General features: G+C 42.5%; 2 protein-coding genes across 3 annotated transcripts in view; one reads left to right on the top strand and one right to left on the bottom strand.

The window, feature by feature from the left end:
- Positions 1 to 22507, bottom strand: part of LOC124015564 (SRC kinase signaling inhibitor 1-like) — a 239673-nt gene that overhangs the window by 211816 nt on the left and 5350 nt on the right. The gene's annotated exons all lie outside the window — the stretch shown is intronic.
- Positions 10451 to 13932, top strand: LOC124015566. The gene is made up of 2 exons (XM_046330881.1): positions 10451 to 10515; positions 11158 to 13932. The coding sequence occupies exon 2, from the start codon at positions 11165 to 11167 to the stop codon at positions 12524 to 12526; it is 1362 nt and encodes a 453-aa protein (XP_046186837.1). The 5' UTR covers positions 10451 to 10515; positions 11158 to 11164; the 3' UTR covers positions 12527 to 13932.

Consider the following 22507-nt stretch of genomic DNA (forward strand, 5'->3'; position numbering starts at 1 on the left):
TTCCTCCAAACGTAGTGATGGTCATTATGGCCAAACAGTTCTATTTTTGTTTCATCAGACCAGAGGTCATTTCTCCAAAAAGTACCATCTTTGTCCCCATGTGCAGTTGCAAACCGTAGTCTGGCTTTTATTATGGTGGTTTTGGAGCAGTGGCTTCCTCCTTGCTGAGCGTCCTTTCAGGTTATGTCTATATTGGACTTGTTTTACTGTGGATATAGATACTTTTGTTCCTGTTTCTTCCAGCATCTTCACAAGGTCCTTTGCTGTTGTTCTGGGATTGATTTGCACTTTTCGCACCAAAGTACGTTCATCTCTAGGAGACAAAACGCTTCTCCTTCCTGAGCGGTACGACGGCTGCGTGGTCCCATGGTGTTTATACTTGCGTACTATTGTTTGTACAGATGAACGTGGTAACTTCAGGTTTTTGGAAATTGCTCCCAAGGATGAACCAGACTTGTGGAGGTCTACAATTTCTTTTCCCATGATGTCAAGCAAAGAGGCACTGAGTTTGAAGGTAGGCCTTGAAATACATCCACAGGTACACCTCCAATTGACTCAAACGATGTCAATTGGCCTATCAGAAACTTCTAAAGTCATGAAATCCTTTTCTGGAATTTTCCAAGCGGTTTAAAGGCACAGTCAACGTAGTGTATGTAAACTTCTGACACCCTGGAATTGTGATACAGTGAATTATAAGTGAAAGAATATGTCTGTAAACAATTATTGAAAAAATTACTTGTGTCATGCACAAAGTAGATGTCCTAACCGACTTGCCAAAACTATAGTTTGTTAACAAGACATTTGTGGAGCTTTTGAAAAACGAGTTGTAATGACCTAAGTGTATGTACATTTCCGACATCAACAGTAATTGGCCGGTGCAGGGTGTGAGTGAGTGCAGTGGTATTGCCGTCGCGTTGCCAGTGTAATAAGCAGCACCGATGTTTCGTTCCACAGCTTTATTTCACAAGAGCTGGTTGAATCCGGCTTCTTGTCTCCACATTCCCCTTTACTGCCTATCCCCACCCCACTTCAACCTCTCAGCATCCACAACAACACTGGCGAGATCACGTGCTTCTGGTTTCCTAGTAACTGGGGGAGGTAAGAGGAAGTGGGAGGAGGGAGAGGGATGTGGAGGTGCATTTTCACCCTCTGTGTGTGTGTGTGCGTGTGTGTGCGTACGTTTGTGTGAGTTCGCGTGGTTGTGTGTGCATGCGTGTGTGAGTGCCTGTGTGTAAACGGTGCTCATTATGGGCGGTAGAGGGAACATGTTTCCCAGCCATTACAGCATTCACACTGAGCTCTGTGTTCGGGCAAAGCGGACCTCTACACCCCCCTACTCCCTCCTCCAGAGGAGTGTTATTGACCAAGGTCAAACATCAGGGGCCTTCCCTGCAAAGAAACAGCCCTGGAAAACCCCCAGTCACTCTCTATAACACAAATGAGCTGCCAATAACATACACACACACACACACACACACACACATACACCCTGGTTCATTATAACCTTTATATGCATCTCTAGTTGTGTATCTTCTCTTCATATAATATGATAACTCCCTCTCCCATAACTCTCTATGCTGATTGCTTTCCTCTCACTGCCATTAACAGACACACACTGTAGTCCGCCCACTATCTCCCACTCACTGTCACTGGCATCTGAACAGTCTTTTCTTCAATGTGAACAAACTATAGGCTACGGTCTAAGGATGACTTTCTATTGCGATCTCCACACAGGCTGAATACACAATAGCATCTTGATAAAGTGGTAAACACACCAATACCCAATTAGAGCCTAAGAGATTGACAGATGATGATGATTAAAGCAAGACCTTGAGAGAGAACAAGACTCCACACACACACACACACACACACACACACACACGACAGGTGTGACTCATTTGCATGTAATCAGAAACAATAATTTCTATTGGCTAATTGACTGGTCATGTGATTTGAGCTGAATGCATTTATACCACCCACCTACAGGAAATAATGCAGTCCGGAGGCATGGCGGAGAGCTTATGGCTGATGCGTTCAGTGAGAGAGCACATGGCTGGTGGAGTAGGTGCTGTAAAAAAGATGGACACCTGTTGGGCTAGTGTCCTGTGCCCCTTTGTATGTATCTATGTTGGTTCTAACTCGGCATTTAAAGAAAATTGTAACCCAAAAAATGTATTCATGTCAATGAAATATGGAGACAAAGAAATGTAATTGAATTGAAACAAGGAAGTGTGCTGGAACCGTGATGAAAACCATGCCTTAAAAGAAATGTGTTAAACTGTCACTTTGTTGACTGCCTCTGCATCACTCGGCCTGCTCAACATAGAACCTGACAGGGAAGAACACACCCTTCTGTCTGGCTCCAACTGTTTGAACAGCATGACGGCCTGCCATGGCTGCTTTGTATTCTGGACTAACCATTTCGCTCTCATTTGGTAGTAATGAAAAGCAGAAGTGATGGGAGAAGAACAGAAGAGGGAGGTGGGGGTCTGTCAAACTGAGGGAGAATGATGAGACTCATGACCATTTCCTCATACTGCTTCCCAGAACAACCTCTCTCTCTCATTGGTTCATTCTTTTAAAAGTTCCCCATTTCCTTCTTGATTCAGCAGCCAACACATTCCTGTTTTGTGGGTATATAGGCTAACCTCCATGTTGAAAATGCATTATATCAATCAGGTTCTATCCCACTCAGATGTGGCAACTACTTAGAACCTGTCACTATCCACCTTGTGACACACACACACACACAGCTACAGAAGTTGTAGCCAGTCTGTATCTTTGTTGACTCTGAGTCGTGGGCCAAGCAGCTAATGCCTTGGGCTGTTTAAAGTCCTCTCTTTCCCATTAGTGCTTTAAACTGAGGAGTCAGAAGACATAAGGCCTCTCTCTCTCTCCTACAGCCCTAACACCATAGTACCCTCCAAGCTCGTCATCAAGCTCGACCCTGGGTCTCGACCCCGCCCTGTGCAACTGGGTACTGGACTTCCTGACGGGCCACCCCCAGGTGGTGAGGGTAGGCAACAACATCTCCACCCCGCTGATCCTCAACACTGGGGCCCCACAAGGGTGCGTTCTGAGCCCTCTCCTGTACTCCCTGTTCACCCACGACTGCGTGGCCACGCACGCCTCCAACTCAATCATCAAGTTTGCGGACGACACAACAGTGGTAGGCTTGATTACCAACAACTATGAGACGGCCTACAGGGAGGAGGTGAGGGCCCTCGGAGTGTGGTGTCAGGAAAATAACCTCACACTCAACGTCAACAAAACTAAGGAGATGAGTGTGGACTTCAGGAAACAGCAGAGGGAACACCCCCCTATCCACATCGATGGAACAGTAGTGGAGAGGGTAGCAAGTTTTTTAAGTTCCTCGGCATACACATCACAGACAAACTGAATTGGTCCACTCACACAGACAGCATCGTGAAGAAGGCGCAGCAGCGCCTCTTCAACCTCAGGAGGCGCAGCAGCGCCTCTTCAACCTCAGGAGGCTTAAGAAATTCGGCTTGTCACCAAAAGCACTCACAAACTTCTACAGATGCACAATCGAGAGCATCCTGGCAGGCTGTATCACCGCCTGTTACGGCAACTGCTCCGCCCACAACCGTAAGTCTCTCCAGAGGGTGAGGTCTGCACAACGCATCACCGGGGGCAAACTACCTGCCCTCCAGGACACCTACACCACCCGATGTTACAGGAAGGCCATTGAGATCATCAAGGACAACAACCACCCGAGCCACTGCCTGTTCACCCCGCTATCATCCAGAAGGCGAGGTCAGTACAGGTGCATCAAAGCTGGGACCGAGAGACTGAAAAACAGCTTCTATCTCAAGGCCATCAGACTGTTAAACAGCCACCACTAACATTGAGTGGCTGCTGCCAACACACTGACACTGACACTGACTCAACTCCCAGCCACTTTAATAATGGGAATTGATGGGAAATGATGTAAATATATCACTAGCCACTTTAAACAATGCTACCTTATATAATGTTACATACCCTACATTACTAATCTCATATGCATACGTATATACTGTACTCTATATCATCGACTGCATCCTTACGTAATACATGTATCACTAGCCACTTTAACTATGCCACTTTGTTTACATACTCATCTCATATGTATATACTGTACTCGACACCATCTACTGTATCTTGCCTATGCTGCTCTGTACCATCACTCATTCATATATCTTTATGTACATATTCTTTATCCCCTTACACTGTGTATAAGACAGTAGTTTTGGAATTGTTAGTTAGATTACTTGTTGGTTATTACTGCATTGTCGGAACTAGAAGCACAAGCATTTCGCTACACTCGCATTAACATCTGCTAACCATGTGTATGTGACAAATACAATGTGATTTGATGCTACTGGAGTGCGGTGAAGTCCTGACCCTTTCACACACCACTCTGGAATGCTTTATTGCTCCGCCCAGGCAACCATGGAATGAACGTGCAGCATTAATGTGTCATCATCGGTCATATGGCTATCATGGAAACGACATTTAGGTGTTTTGTGGCTATTGCCATGAGGCTTCATCTATGTTAAATGTATATTATTTAGAATCCATTTAGAAAAAAATCCTCCCATTATACTATAGCCGACTGGATAATTGAAGTGAATATGTAGTTCCTCTAGTCTAGATCAAATGCTATTTGCTGGTTAGTACTCGTTAATATATTACAGTAGTAAGATATGAATAGGATTCCTTGTGGAAAGGGAAATTCCTGGTGGAGAAGATGAGAAATGAATTGACTTGCGTGCCACAAGGTCACAGCACTGAACATACTTCTGTCCAGCAGAGACTTATGTTCACATGAAGAGGCACAACCCACACGCACACATTCTCGCTCTCACAAACAAGCCCTCATTTCATTAGATTATTACTGACTTTTAGAAATGCAGTGTATTTGACCATAAATTGCAGAACAAAGCTTATTTAGAGAACTTTTTTTTTTTTTTAATCGAGATATATATTCTGAATCTGGCCATAAGTTTGAAAAATTCAAGACATCATTTTTAGGTCATATCCCCCAGCCCTACACTGGAACCAAAAAGATTTCCTCGAAGGGTTCTCATATGGGGCAGGCAAAGAACCATTTTAGGTTCTCGATTGCACCTTTTTACTAAGAGTGTAGTTGTGTGGCATATCTCTCTCAGACATTATGGATCTTAGTATGTCCTAGGCTAAATACCTAGGCTAAATACCTAGGCTAAATATAAGCCTTCCACAACCTTAAGACACACTAATAATGTCATTATGTTATACAAATAGTTTAACATACTTTATTTTTGCAATAATCACTGATCTGGCTTTCAAGTCTGTCTATGAAAATAACCTTTTTGTTACAAATATAACCAGAACCATGCATAATGCACATTCACTAAGAATAACTAACTTCATGTAGCAGGCATTATAGAAAATGTACACAGGTCTCGTAAACAATCGCTCAAGCACAAGCCTACGTGCTAGTGAGTAGCCAGCTAATCTTCTTATTTCAAGTTTAGCCAACTTGGACCTTTTTGCCAACGAACCAGGAAGAACACAACCTTCTGTCTGTCTCCAACTGTTTGAACAGCATACTAGCCTGTCCACCTTGTTCAGATGTTGAAATAAAGTGGTCTACAGACTGAGAACGTGTTGCCAATTCCTTGTAGAACTGTGTTTTATGCTAATTGATCATTTATAAAACACAGACTAGAGCAGAATCAGTGTTCATTGATACTTCTGGTTTAGTAGTCTGCTTTGCGCACAATTTGAGGAGTTGAGACATAAAAAGGGTATCGTTAGAAAGGTTAACTTCTCCTCTATTACAGTAAAATAATGTCTCAATGTGTTTCAGTGTCCATATGACTGATTCTGTTGGACCAAACCTCAAATGCAAATAGCGAGTTGAAACCGCTTGTCAGAGAGGAAGAAGTGATCTCTCAACTTTGTTGTTGTGAGTGGCAGGGGGAGGGGCTTAGTGTGTGTTTTAATGGGAAGAAGATGCTTTACAGCACAAAGGGAGTGAAGGAGACGAGACCAAAAAGACAACGTGAGAACAAGAGGACCTAAACGCTCATAAAAACAACAAAAAAATCCTTGATTCTTTTGATACAGGCATTTGGAATATCGCGCTAAAAAATACATTTGAATTCATCAAATTAATTCGTTAACGTATTCCAGGTAGAAGCTTTTGGTTCCAAGTAGACCCCTTTCGGGTTATATAAAGATCCCTTCCCACAGATGGTTCTACATGGAACCCAAAAGGGTTCTACCTGAAACTGAAAAGGGTTCTCTTATGGGGACAGCCGAGTAACCCTTTTGGAAACCTTTTTTCTAAGAATGTGGTAGTAAACCACAGGGGACAGAGATGTAGGGATTATTGAAATGTGGAAGGTAGAGCAGAGATCCTTGTTGATGGAATCTCTGTTTACAGTGAAAGTCAGCGTTTAGCATTGCACGGGAGGAAGGCTGGGAGAAGCGCAGGGAGAAAGGGCCTGCCATGGCTGCTTTGTAGTCTGGACCAACCATTTTGCTCTCATTTGGTGGGAATGAAAAGCAGAAGTGATGGGAGAAGAACAGAAGAGGGAGGTGGGGGTCTGTCAAACTGAGGGAGAATGACGAGACTCAGGACCATTTCCTCATACCGCTTCCCAGAACAACCTCTCTCTCTCTCTCTCTCTCTGAGATTTGTATCTGATTGGTTCTTTCTTTTTAAAAGTTACCCATTTTCTTCTTGATTCAGCAGCCAACACATTCCTGCTTTGTGGGGATATAGGCTAACCTCCATGTTGAAAATTGATGTAATGAATCAGGTTCTATCCCACTCAGATGTGGCAACTAAGTTCATTAGTGATTCATCTAAACTCTCAACTTTCTCTGACCATTTTACACATGCAGCCGATCTTAAATGTTTCATGGAGTCCATCTCTAACCAATTACCAGAGGTGAAGAGAACACATACCCAAACATAACCCCAGCTAACCACCTCAGAGGTTACCCCACCCTGTCCCATTCTGGGGAACAAGCAAAGATGCATTCACATGAAACGCTATGTTGGACATATTTCTAAAGTGAATGCATTACAAGCAGAGTGTGCTTCGATTTCAGTCTCAAACAGCAAGGATGACAGCTAGGTGATTCAAGAGAAGAAGAAAGGGAGGGGTAAAGTTGGGTTTTGCGTCTCAATGGGGTTGGCGAACGCAAAGGGCCGAAAGATGTTGGCTTTCATTTTAAAAATGAAGAAGACGTTTTATCAACTTCCACTGTCCTCCAATGGAGTTGGGTTGAAAGCAAAATCACATTTCGCAAAGAAAATGGAAAATAAAGTATTTATCTTCTTCAAGTTACCCAGTAGCCTTGTGCCAACCTCAATCCAGATGGACCTGTTTGTGCTATTGCTTCATGTGGGAAGCTGTCACAATCATGGTGTTGTGAAATAAGCTGCACCTGTTTGAAGGCGGTAAGTTGGAAACGTTTTCATTGTTAGTGTAACGGTTTTCTTCTGGTGAAAGAGAGGCGGACCAAAATGCAGCGTGGTGGTTATTCATGTTTTTAATAAAGACGACTATACATGAACAGACTAAACAAAACAAGAAAAGTGAAAACCTAAACAGTCCTATCTGGTGCAAACACAGAGACAGGAACAATCACCCACAAAACCCAACACAAAACAGGCTACCTAAATATGGTTCCCAATCAGACAATGACTAACACCTGCCTCAGATTGAGAACCATATCAGGCCAAACATAGAAATAGACAACCCAGACACACAACATAGAATGCCCACCCAGCTCACGTCCCGACCAACACTAAAACAAGGAAAACACATACGAACGATGGACAGAACGTGACAGTTAGTGTTGCATCATAAGCTGTTCCAGTGAATCTCCACACAAAGAAATCTGTTGAGAAATGTACTTATTATCTTGAGTGGTGTCAAACATAGTTAGATGTTCACTTAGCTAGCTAATGCTAGCTACTCTGGGAAGACAGCTTGGTCTTGTTCCCCTGCTCAGGGTAATTCCCATGTAAAAGGACACATAAGCACCAACATTTGAAGTTTATAGGAGCATATAACATTGAGTGTCAAATGAAAGCTGAGTCTATATTTTGGGGAAATTAAGGCATACATTTTTCAACCATTTTACACCCTAAAAATGTGGAATAATCAAAGGCTTTGATTTCTGCTCAAACAAATGGAAAAGGGGCCTCAAAAACGTCTGCTAGAAAGTCTTAAAAGGTATTAGAAATACATCAAAACACAGTCATGTTAAAGTAAAGGCCCCTGCCAGCTAATATCAACATGAATAGTTTTCAGAAATGTTTTGCCTTCTGTAAGTTTAAAAGTATTGCCTAGTGTTTGGTCATTCCGTTACCAAACATCCACATATCTTTACAATATTTTCTCATCTCTCCCTCATGAGGGAAGATGAAAGTAACAAGGTAGACCTACCAATTAGTTAGTGTTTTTACTGATATCAATTTTATTTATGAAGTGATTAAGCGATCAAAACGTGTCACCTTTTTTCTAAGAGTGCAGCTGTGTGGCATATCTCTCTCAGACATTATGGATCATAGTATGTCCTAGGCTAAATACCTAGGCTAAATATAAGCCTTCCAAAACCATAAGACACTAATAATATTGTTATTTTATACAAATAGTTTAACATACTTTTTTTGCAATAATCACTCATCTGGCTTTCAAGTCTGTCTATGAAAATAACCTTTTTGTTACAAATATAACCAGAACCATGCATAATGCACATTCACTAAGAATAACTAACTTCATGTAGCAGGCATTATAGAAAATGTACACGTCTCGCAAACAATCACTCAAGCACAAGCCTACGTGCTAGTGAGTAGCCAGCTAATCTTCTTATTTCAAGTTTAGCCAACTTGGACCTTTTTGCTAGCTAACCAGGAAGAACACACCCTTCTGTCCGTCTCCAACTGTTTGAACAGCATGACAGCTTGTCCACCTTGTTCAGATGTTGTGTTTTATGCTAATTGATCATTTATAAAACACAGACTAGAACAGAATCAGTGTTCATTGATACTCCTATCGTTAGAAAGATTAACTTCTCCTCTATTACAGTAAAATGATGTTTCAATGTGTTTCAGTGTCCATATGACTGATTATCTTGTAATGTTGCAACTAAGTTCATTAGTGATTCATCTTAACTTTCTCTCAACTCTCTCTGACCCCTTTACACATGCAGCTGAGTAACAGAGTGACCGAAAAATCTGTAACAGAATGAATTCAATTCAATTGGCCACAATGGGAAATCATAGTAGTCACAAACCACAGTTGCAGTAGAAAACACTACACAGTACCTTAGAGTACAGTAAATTCAAGTAGAGTATAGTTCAGAACAGTAGAGTAAAGTTCAGTACCGTAGAGTAAAGTACAATATAATGTAATATACTCTTTTTTACTGGACTATACTGTATTCTACTGTACTTTTCTTTACCTTGCTGTACTATACTATACTCTACTATACTCTTCTGTACTGCACTCTACTCTACTGTACTGTACTGTACTGTACTCTACAATGATCTACTGTACCACAAAATGTGGTCTTGTTTGGGGAATAATAGCCAATGTGTAGAATAATACCCAAACATGCAAAGGACAATATTAAATGTTTCTACCGTTTGTGTACCTATTTAGGATACATCACCATGAAGATAATGACAAGAATAATGATGCATTTCTGGATAGTACAGATCAAGGACTCACAATGTCACTCTGTTACCATCAATCTGTTACCGGGTGTTGATCCACTAAACTTCCTGTAGTTCAACAACCAAAATGGCTTTTTTTCAAACTCAAGGAGTTGTGTCATAGCTGACACATCGTTGTTTCTGCAGACATCTTTGAATATTAATTCAGAGTAGATATAGAAACAGAATTCTGGGGAAACCTGGTCACATAAAAAAGGAGGGAGATTTTACTGTCATTCTGTTAACAAACTTGACATCTGTGCTGTTCATCTACTAAATGTGTTTTAGTGAAATTTTCGGTGGCAATTGTTAAAAGTAGACTTCTGCCTATATGTTTGTTTAACAATGGTTTTTGCTTAGCATACATTTGAAAGTGAAATAGTGAGTCTCGTGACCACTCTGATACCGTGGCTTTGCGCTCAAGCATTGCTGATGCATGCCTGATATTTTACATATCAGCTAACCACAAATGTCATAGCAATCTGGTGCCGATGGCAACGTTGATGACGTGGCACAGAACCGTCTCTTGATACATGCAACGTCTGAGCAGGGGAACGCAACATTTTTAACACTGCTCAAGTGTAAAAAAAAGGTGAACCTGCTAGCAGCATGTTATAACTGGTTATAACTTGGCTGTATACACGAACATACCTGAGCAGTCTGCCAGGTTAGTGAGTGAATGTGTGACTCATTTCCTTCTCTGGAGACGTCAGTCTTCTGCCGGGCTGTAAAAGGAGGTGAGGTGGTTCAGTGTTCACTAGATCAGAGGACGGTTCACCAGGAACACGGTAAGAGAAGAATTTACTAATGCATAGATACTTTTTCTCTTAAACTCATATTTGTGTGCAGTTGGGAATTGTAAAATATTTAACAGTGTTTATGATCTTAGATCTGGTCTATCTGATTACAATGAGATGTTCCCTTTTCTGCTAAATTCTCGCTTGTATTATGCGTGCGATTAGGAATTGTACTGCAAAATTCCTAACAGCGATTGAGCACTTTGAATCTTAATTCAGAGAAGATATTTAACCTACAGTAGCAAAAATATATCAATTATATATACACACAAAAAAAAACACAAAATTGAGTACACCCTTCACATTTTTGTCAATATTTTTTTATGACAATTGCTCTGCGTTACTATTTTTGGTATCAGCTTCAGCACAGTATACATGATCCTAATCCTAGATCCAAGACGGCGGCAATTTGAACAAATGGGGAAAGTCGATTTATTGACACATTGAACCATTTTGTGCGCAGTGGTTTGTGGGTCTGTGAGTGGTGCTAAAAACATCATATCTGAATTCCTCCATCTTTATGCACCTTCGCCGTTGCAATCAATCAATTCCAAATGCAATCAATCCATCCATTTTAAAGACTTGAGGTACTCCTGCTATCATACTGTCTGTCTCTCTCTCTCGCTCTCACAGGATTACCATGGAGAGAAAAGCCTTGCTTTGCATCTTCTTCTTGTTGCTACCACTGGTCTTAGTGTCTGCAGTCATACCTGTCCTTCACTCAATAAATGACCTCAGGAACATCGAGTTTGGACACAGATTCCCTCGTCATGGCCTAATGCTGCTACACTTTGTCTCTAGCGGCCTATACGTCGATAACAACAATGTACTCATACCAACGTTCTCGCCAGAAAGGGGAGACTGGGGCTTCCATTACTTCAGTAACTATGAAGAACTTTTTCCACCACTGCCAGATCAGAACAGACAGGGTTACTACGCAGTCGGGAATATCAACACACCAACAGCATACCCACTCTATCCTTATGTCACTCGCAACTACTACCTTACCCCAGGAAACTTAGAGAGGAACATGGACAGGTTAGTTGTCAGAACAAGCCCCAACTGGCCACTGTTAGAGGCAGTCTACATAACACAGCACTATCGAAGAAGCAGTGAGTATGACCCCCATAGCAGTGAGTATGATCCCCATAACACCTACCAAATCAGCCCCGCCCTCCTGCGGGAGATCAGGACCGTCATCCATAACAGGGTGGACAGTGTGCAGGCATTTCTGTACGCTGCCGGCTATGACGTACACTCCATGTCATTCACACAGAACTGCTATGCCTCTAGTAGCACATACAAGGTTGAAGAAGCAGACAGAATGACTCTGAATGAGTCCACTGCTATAATGAAAGAGGCAGTGGTGAATGACCACCACACAGAGTGCTATGCTGTTGTGATCCAGGTGAAATCCACAGAAAGTGGGTACGCCCGGCTCGGATGGGCTAATGTCCCGGACAGCCTACTGGATGTGGGGGTGATGCTGGCACTCTTTAATAACAATGGAAATAATCTCTTCTCTCTCCCTCTTGGCACGCGCAGCTACGGAACCTATGACAGCAACCAGTACCTTAACCACGGCCTACAGGTCAAGCTCCTCTCCAAGGACGGGTCAAATGTCTTCATAACCGGGCCTCGGTATGATGACGCAGACAGGAAGGTTCCTGTTGGCATAGAGGGTTATGACGCCAGTCTGCAGCTCTACACTAAAGGCAGCTATGCTTGCGCTCGCCTGTTCATCAAAAAGACCTTCACCAAATGGAAGACTGATTTCTATAACTCGTGGGTTGCATTCTACTCCAATCACAAAGATGCTAGTAATTCTTACTATACTTACGAGTACGCTGTCAGATTCACTAAGCAGGATGACACAAACATAAAATATGATATATATTCGTATGTGTCTAGTTTGTCCATTCAACCTGGAGCTCAAGCTCGATTCTTCCTCACGAAAACATACGATAACATTCTGACAGAAACTACACCATGGGAAAGGTAAAAAGGTGTCCGGAAGATTGCTGGTATTAGTATTAGTGTCTCCAGCCGTGAGCGAGTTACTTTACCTATCAGAGGAGAAACCAGCAGAATCTTACAACACTTGGAAAGAAATTGGAAAGCAACAGTGTAAATTTAAAGCACCCAACAGAGAACACCTCAGTCATGTGATTACCAAAGAGCTCTGTCTCCACCACTTACACAACACCACACCATCTCCGTGGCGACAGAGCAGCCAATCACCATGCAGACGGCAGTAGAGAGCAGACAGGATTGGACACATCTGACCCTTCTGTAATTCAGAGACTGATTAGACTACTACTAAAATATGATTTGTCTCAGGTAATAAGATGGAGATGTGGGGAGAGGATGAATGAATGAATCAAAAGGTGTAAATCAGCATAATGCCCTGAGGTAGTTTATCTACCCTGAGCTACCTGACCTATGATAACTTCATAACTGCAATTGAACAAACTACCCTGACCAGACCAATCGAGCACTGATGTCTGTAATGTCTACATGTCAAATGTTTGTATTGTCTACTACCATTAATTGCGGTACAGTTTTTCTATATAAATTGTAAATTATGTTTGTGTTCATGGAGCCCAGGAAGATTAGTGGTCGTCATGGCGTCAGCTAATGGGATCCCAGTAAAGATAAAGATAAATAACATTGTGTTATATTGAAGGCCATGATTATTAAGATTGCTAATGGATGGGTAGATTTGTTTGGGCTGGTTAGACTCAATCTAACCACAGAGGAGCAGAGGGCCAGCAGTATTTTGACTAGGGTTGCAAAATTCTGGGAAATTTCAATACGTTTCACAGAAATAAATATATTTTCAGCAGTGGAGGCTGCTGAGGGGAGGACGGCTCATAATAATAGCTGGTTAAACTGAGTCTAACCAGCCCAAACAAATCTATATTTTAAACATAACTTACTGTCGATTTTTTTATTTTCTATGAACTTGTCTGTCGGGCCCGGCATTAAAGACCATAGGTGGTTTTAAGGAAAATTGTGCAAAATAAAAACACATACCAATTTCATTTAGGACCTAAAAATTGACAGCTGTGCCGTATAAATTGCAAAATAATTCTTGCAATTCTTGCAACCAATAGAATGTTATATATGTGGGGGATACAATCTTCCCAGCTCTGCAGATTCTGCTGTGAGGAGGCAGAGTCATTAGATCATTTATTTTGGTGTTGTCCATATGTAGCTCGTTTTTGGTCACAGGTCCAGGAATGGCTGAAGAATTGCAAAATTTACCTAGAATTAACATTGCAGATACCAATACTGGGTGATTTAAAAAGTCATAGTCAATCAATCAATAATATAATAATTATTTTTGCAAAAATGTTTCTTTAATTTACAATCTGCAGAAGCTATGAGAATAGAAAGGTTCAGCATCACAGCACAGTTGAAAAATATATGGCAAATAGAAATCCAATATGGATGGTGTTAAGAGACAGATGGGAGGTGTTGAACGGAGCTGAAGGGTGGGACTAATAACAAGATAAACAATGTAAAACATACGGGATCTGTAAAATGTATATAGGTTCAGAAATTTTGTGAAATAGCACAGTTACAAATAGAAATCTAACTGGATGGACATCAGAAATAGAGGAAGGACTAAAAACAAACAAAATATAACGATTGAAAGATTGTGCATGTAAAATGTGTATGTATGCACTGAAGGTTATTAATATGTATAAACTGAAGGTAGAAGCATAAGTGTTATTGTTTATTAGTTTACTCCAATTGGGGGAAGGGTGGTAGGGTTTGCAGGGAATAATAAAGGTATATTCACAAAAAAAATTATGTATATGTGTGTATGTATATATGATGAATGTTTCTGTATGCATATGCATAGTTTGTTAACAAGACATTTGTGGAGTGGTTGAAAAACGAGTTTTAATGACTCCAGGCTAAGTGTATGTAAACTTCCGACTTCAACTATATATATATATAGTCATGAAAACTAATTTTTCAACCACTCCACAAATTTCTTGTTAACAAACTAGTTTTGGCAAGTCAGTTAGGACATCTACTTTGTGCATGGCCGACCTTCAAACTCAGTACCGTTTTGCTTGACATCATGGGAAAATTAAAAGTAATCAGCCAAGACTTCAGAAAAAAAAACTCCACAAGTCAGGTTCATCCTTGGGAGCAATTTCCAAATGCCTGAAGGTACCACGTTCATCTGTACAAACAATAGTACACAAGTGTAAACACCATGGGAGCATCCAGCCTCCATACCGCTCAGGAAGGAGACGCGTTCTGTCTCCTAGAGATGAAAGTACTTTGGTGCGATATGTGCAAATCAATCTCAGAACAACCGCAAAGGACCTTGTGAAGATGCTGGAGGAAACAGATACAAAGGTATCTATATTCACAGTAAAACGAGTCCTATATCGACATAACCTGAAAGGCTGCTCAGCAAGGAAGAAGCCACTGCTCCAAAACCACCATAAAAAAAGGCAGACTACGGTTTGCAACTGCACATAGGGACAAAGATTGTACTTTTTGGAGAAATGTCTCCTGGTCTGATGAAACAAAGATATAACTGTTTGGCAATAATGACCATCGTTATGTTTGGACGAAACAGGAGGTTTGCAAGCCGAAGAACACCATCCCAACTGTGAAGCCAGAGGGTGGCAGCATCATGTTGTGGGGTAGTTTTGCTGCAAGAGGGACTGGTGCACTTCACAAAATAGATGGCTTCATGAGGGAGGAAAATTATGTGGATATATTGAAGCAACATCTGAAGACATCAGTCAGGAAGGGAAGGAAGGAAGCTTGGTCGAAAATGGGTCTGCCAAATGGACAATGACCCCAACCAAGCATACTTCCAAAGTTGTGACAAAATGGCTTAAAAACTATTGGAGTGGCCATCACAAAGCTGTGAACTGAAAAGGTGTGTGTGAGCAAGGAGACCTAGAAACCTGACTCAGTTACACTAGCTCTGTCAGGATGAATGGGCCAAAATTCCACCCAACTTATTGTGGGAAGCTTGTGGAAGGCTACCCGAAACGTTTGACCCAAGTTAAACAATTTAATGGCAATGCTACCAAATACTAATTGAGTGTACGGAAACCTCTAACCAAAAACAATACTCACAGGTGATGACAAAGTGCTATGGAGGTGCTCAAACAAAAGATAGCTCAATAGATAAAGAGAGAGTGAAACAGAGAGACCTACAGACATGACATTTACAGAGAGATTGAGCTCTAGAGCAAACTACTGACATGGTTTTTAAACCAAGTGAAAGGAACTGTGATAGGGTAGGAAACAGGAGGAGGTGTGTCTTCTGATTGATGATTGGACTGGTGACTGATTGGGGAGTGATGATTGTCACCTTTGAGGGGAGAAGGAGAGAAAAGAACACAGGATATACACACACAGGATACTGGTATCCGTAACAGTCTCACTGCCAACATTCCCTTCAGCATTCCCAGCACATCCACAGACCCCTGTCTCCGAATACTGTTTTTTCGGGTCTTCCATATCGCTAATTTTGCTGCCCCTAACACAAAATTAAAGCAACACAGCTATACACCCTTTTGACTGAACCTGTACTTTGGCCCAAATATATACAGTTGGGAAGAGAAAACCTATCCCAACGTTGAGAACCAATCAGTGATCAGTTCAATCATCCCGAACAACCTGGGACACAATAAAAACCGATGTGCCAGAGTTTCAGACTCAGCACAGAATGGACACCCCTCCCCAACAGTAGGGTCTAGGTGTACCAGATGCATGTTGGTGGCTATAGCCATTGGAGGTCAGTTATAAATAGGCAGTTTGTATAATGATCGCCAACAGCCTTTTGGAGAGGCACCTGGACAAAGCACATCCGCCCACCTCGTCGATTTTACCCCTTCCAGGGAAGAGGCATGGGACACCTTTACACATATTCTGTACATGGCCTTCTTTCCCACCTCCTTGAACTCCCCCAGCTCTGGGGTATCGAAGGAAAGCAGCATCCCCACGTCCTCCTCGAATGCCCCCATCGCAGCACTAACAATCAGTGCAGGGAACACATAATCCAGACCCTCATTCCACCGATCAGAATTGGAAGTGTCAGTCACATACTGCAGATGAAGCACTGGCAAGGAGTCGCAGACCTCAGTGATGACCTTCCTCAGTAGGCGAGATGATCGGATCTCAGCTCCTCCAACGATCTGCTCCTGCTCCGCATCAGATGACCCAGCTTGGTATATCCCACACCTAACAGGCATAAGAGCGTCTGCTAAATGACTTAAATGTAAATGTAATGAACGTAGGCTAGCTGAACCCAGAACACGGAACTGGATGGCAGTGTTGTGAAAAAGAGGCTCTTCAAAAAGCCACATCCCTGGTGGCGTGCAGGCCTTACGGGACTAAGACTCTCCAAGCCTGCATAACAGACAAATTTAATGGAGTCAGGCCAGGCAAATCACCCCCCTCCAGCTTTAAGAGGAAAAGGTGCTTGTCTAAGCCCAAACAGCCCGCTCTCCTCATCAATATGTAAGCTGTTTCGACCCAGCTAGAACCGTCTCTGTACAACAATCTCTGGGCTGCTTGAAGCCGGTGGCAGGTACAAGGCTGCAGCTTTAATCCAGTGTTGTCCAGACCAGAAGAAATTGACAAGGGTCCTCTGAAGCTCTTGTATCAGACCCTTTGGTGGCTGCAAAATCATTAGTCTGTGCCACAGGGTAGAGGCAGCAAGATTATTAGCTACCAGGACCCTTCCCCTATAAGACAGCGGGGGCAGCACCCATTTCCATCTTGACAATCTGGCACACACTTTCTCCAATACACCCGCCCAGTTATTTTTCTGAAAGACATAGGAGCCTAGAAAAAAAACCAAAGTCTTCATCCCATCTCTGCCCCACTGAAGCCCCCCTGGTAACCGTGGAGCGGACCCCGTTTGAAGCCCCCCTGGTAACCGTGGAGCGGACCCCGTTTGAAGCCCCCCTGGTAACCGTGGAGCGGACCCCGTTTGAAGCAGACCTGCCCATAGCGCTTCACTCTTTCCCCAATTGACTCTAGCTGAGGAGGCCCCCTCATACACATTTAAAGCGTTTGAGAGAACCTTAACATCCTCACCCCGTAATAAAAACTATCACGTCATCTGCATACGCAGACAGTGCTATCGTGGGACCCTTCATTACACCTGACACAGAGAAACCAGTAAGCTTCGCTCTTAAAAACAAAGCATTGGTTCAATCGCCAGACTATATAACTGCCCTGAAATTGGGCATCCCTGCCTGATGCCCTTTTGGACAGGGATGGGGCAACTCAAAACACCCCTCCTTCACCATACACGAGGCATCCCCAAACCCAAAGGCTTTCCTAGTTTTAAACAAGTACTGGTAGCCCACACGATCAAAAGCCTTCTCCTGATCCAAAGAAAGTAAACCCATATTTACATCAGACAGTTTACAAATGTCTAAAACATCTCTTATCAGAAACAAGTAGTCAACAATAGAGCGATCAGGTTCACAGTAGGATTGGTCCTTGTGGATCAACAATCCCAGATACTCTTTCAACCTGTTTGAGAGACATTTAAATTTAATTTTAATTTTTTAATTTTACCTTTATTTAACTAGGCAAGTCAGTTAAGAACAAATTTTTATTTTCAATGACAGCCTAGGAACAGTGGGTTAACTGCCTGTTCAGGGGCAGAATGACAGATTTGTACCTTGTCAGCTCAGGGATTCGAACTTGCAACCTTTCGGTTACTAGTCTAACACTCTAACCACTAGGCTACCCTGCCACCCCTTAAAAACAATTTTGTATTCAGCACACAGCAAAGCAACAGGTCTCCAATTTTTTATTAGAGCCAAATCCCCCTTTTTTGGCAACAGTGAAAGCACCGCACGATGACAGCATACAGGAAGAGAACCCTCATGAAAAGATTCACACACCACTTCATAAAAATCCTCCCCAATAGACCTCCAAAAGTGCTTATAAAACTCAGATGGTATACCATCAATGCCAGGGGCTCGGCCTGTTGAGAGCTGCATAACTGCTGTGGATAGCTCTTGCAGTGTAATGTCAGAGTCCAATGTGACTCTCTGCTCAGGTCCCAATTGAGGAAGACCGTGTAACAACTGTTCAGTACACAGAGAGTCACAATCCTCTGCCTTATAGAGGGCCAAGTAGAAATCCACGGCATGTTGACGCATTTCACTGTCATCCGTGGTCACCCTCCCATCAGGGAGACGAAGGCAGACCATCTGTTTACGTTGCAATGTCGACTGTCCTAGGTTTTTTTTAAAAAGCGCTAGGAGCATCCATATCCTTGAGGGAAGCGAAACGAGACCTAATCAAGGCACCCTTCACTCTTTCATGCAGAAACGACCTCAGTTCATGTCTCTAGTCCTGTAAGTTCATGACTAGTCCAGGGTCGTTCTGAGTGAGCAGCTTCAATTCAATAGACTTGATGTCCTGTTCAAGGGCCTTGATAGTCTCTTTAACTTCAATTTGAGACAAAGCAGTATACTGTTGACAAAATACTCGTTTTTGGGCCTTCCCAACCTCCCACCATTGTCTCAAGGACTCAAAATTCCCTTTGTAACCCTCCATTTTTCCCAAAACAACAAAAACCTTTCACAAAACTTGACATCATGTAACAATTTAACATTAAAATACCAGTAAGGTGATGACCTTCGTGGACAGGACAAGTGAATATCAACAGTAACAATATGATGATCAGAGAAACCCACAGGAGTAATGGCACACTTTCCAATCCTACTACAGTATTGCTCAGATACATACATCCTGTCTAACCTTGCTGCACTGACACAACCTTCATACATTTTTAGCCACGTGTACTGCCTAACTTTTGCATTCCTTACTCTCCACACATCAGAAAGCTCAAATTGGCTGACCGCAGGTGTGGTTCTTCAGCGGTGCGATCAACAGTAAAATCCACTGTACAGTTCCAGTCACCCCCTAAAACCATACACCCTTATAGATCACACTGTCTTAAGATTTCCTTTATTTGATCAAATATAGCAATACGCTCTGTACCCTCATTAGGAGCATAAACATTTTAAAAAACTATTTTTTTAAACATAACATCCACCTTGACCAATAAAGCCCGACCCCTTGACAATCTCTGTTGTAGATACCACAGTCACCCCTAAACCTGAGGAAAACGAGATTGCCACCCCAGCACTGAAATTGGTAACGTGACTGAGTACATGCTGCCCCTCCCAACACATACCCCAGTCAACCTCATTAGCCTCATCACTATGTGTCTCCTGTAGGAAAACTACATTAAGCCTGTTCTGTTTTATTACTTCTAATACCCAAGCCCTCTTATTCCTGTCCCTTCCCCCATTAATATTGAGAGAACCAACCCTTAGTACCTCCATGTATAAAAGAGAAAAGAAAAGCAGAAGAAACCACAGAGAAACCAAGGAGAAAAGACACCCTATGAAGCATGATCATCATTATTTGAATCTTCTCTTATTAACCTGATCACGTTTCCCACCACCTTTTGCTGCTGCAACAGCAGTAATACATTTCCTCAAGCAAAACCGCTTCTTCTCACTCAATTGGTCTAACCCCACCATCTTCTGTAACATCACAGCTGACCTCACAAACTTATCAACATCAAAATAATCTGCCAATTTGACAGATTTCCCAAAAGTCTGATCCAGAAACTCATTTAACTCCTCCAGATCGTAAATTGAGTCCTCACCAGCTGCAATCATATCAAAAGAGATATCCATATCCTTCTCCTGGTCCTCAGCTGAGGCCACAGACAACTGACTCTCTACCACATCCCTTTCAACACTCCCCACTTGCACCCCATCACTCGTACCAGGCATCTCCTCCACTACCTGGGAGACTAGCCCCACCTGAACCTCATCTCCTCCACTACCTGGGAGCCTAGCTCCACATGAACCCCATCTCCTCCACTACCTGGGAGCCTAGCTCCACATGAACCCCAGCACTCATAGTGGGCAACTCCTCCACTACCTGGGAGCCTAACTCCACATGAACCCCTTCCTTTACCCCAGCACTCATACTGGGCAGCTGCTCACCAGTCTGAGGAACTGGCTCTTCAGATACATCCTTACATTCTACAACAATAATCTCTTCAAGAAGTACGCCATGCTCAACCATCCGATCAACAAGACACTCTTCTTTAAGAAGTACGCCATGCTCAACCATCCGATCATCAAGACACTCTTCTTTAAGAAGTATGCCATGCTCAACCATACGATCTACAAGACACTCTTCTTTAATGCTCAACCATCCGATCAACAAGACACTCTTCTTTATGCTCAAACCATCCGATCAACAAGACACTCTTCTTTAAGAAGTTCTTTCAACAAGACACTCTTCAAGTACGCCATGCTCAACCATCCGATCAACAAGACACTCTTCTTTAAGAAGTACACCATGCTCAACCATCCGATCAACAAGACACTCTTCAAGAAGTACGCCATGCTCAACCATACGATCAACAAGACACTCTTCTTTAAGAAGTACGCCATGCTCAACCATCCGATCAACAAGACACTCTTCTTTAAGAAGTACGCCATGCTCAACCATACGATCTACAAGACACTCTTCTTTAAGAAGTACGCCATGCTCAACCATACGATCAACAAGACACTCTTCTTTAAGAAATACCACCTCCGCTTTATTCATCCGTGATGCATAAGCAACATTCTCGTATCCTACCTTCTCCCTATGGCGACCAGAAACTCCTTCACCGTGACAGTAACTTCAGTAACACACCTAAAGCCGTGCCGAAGTGACAGGGACGGCATCCCCATTCGGGCTGCCATCCCCGCCAAAATCAGGGTAATTTCGATACGAAAAACAAAATACTTAATTCTACCACAACAAAAAGAATAACCTTAATCATGCACAGAAGAAAACCAAAAAAATGCCACCAAGAAATACAAAACCGAAAGAAAGTTGTGAATCTCTAACTCTACACAACACACGCACTCCTTCGCTCATACAATTCCCAGCATGCACCAAACACTCCCAGCATGCAGAGAGAGAGAGAGATTGACTGAGATTGACATTTTCAGCAAATAAAGTATGCCTAATGTTCAGTTAGATAAATGAATGTTACTTTTCCAACAGTCATAGGCTTAGCATTGCTAAATGACTTAAATGTAAATGTAAATGCTTAGAAATGGTCAACAACAAATCATCAAATATGATTAATTTCAATAAAGCTAATTTCAGGACTGGTATGGGGATATATTTCTTCATGATCTGTAAACACACTTAGGCCTACAGCTTAGCGTAATACAAAAATATATAAATTGAAATGAACTGCTGTGGAAAATCAGAATCAAATATTCAGACGTTCATAACGATACACAGACATAAAAATCTACTGATCTTAGTATGAAAACAGGGACCTTTGATAAACACATGTAATCTTCAAACACTTGAATCATTAATGACCTTCAAAGCGTAGTAGTATAACTGTGACCGATTCCTGATACACGCTATTCCTTTTGGAAGGATCCAATCTCAAACACAGAGAGGGGGGAGGAGGCCATGTGATTGGTTGGGAGAACCCCTGACTTCTCAACAACAACAATAACAGTGAAACTAGGGAGGGAGTATGGAAGGAAGGAAGGCTGTCCCAATCAATATGTCAGAGTAAAAGTTGGCTCTGTAGAAGTGCTCAGTCATCCATCTTCTCCCACAGCGATGAAGCCCATATGAATGCAGAGAGAACCTGTATGGACCATCTGCTGACAGAGAAGGATTGAGCACCATCACCCACTGTTCTAAAGCAGTACACTATGCTCTCTCTCTCACACACACACACACACACACACACACACACACACACACACACACACACACACACACACACACACACACACACACACACACACACACACACACACACACACACACACACACACACACACACACACACACACACACACACACACACACACACACACACACACACACACACACACACACACATACACATACACAT

The sequence above is a fragment of the Oncorhynchus gorbuscha genome, linkage group LG26, assembly GCF_021184085.1.
Source record: "Oncorhynchus gorbuscha isolate QuinsamMale2020 ecotype Even-year linkage group LG26, OgorEven_v1.0, whole genome shotgun sequence".
In the NCBI taxonomy this organism is placed as follows: Eukaryota; Metazoa; Chordata; class Actinopteri; order Salmoniformes; family Salmonidae; genus Oncorhynchus; species Oncorhynchus gorbuscha.

Coding starts and splice junctions, on each gene's coding strand:
- LOC124015566 (XM_046330881.1), top strand. CDS start 11,165: ATGGAGAGAAAAGCCTTGCTTTGCATCTTCTTCTTGTTGCTACCACTG.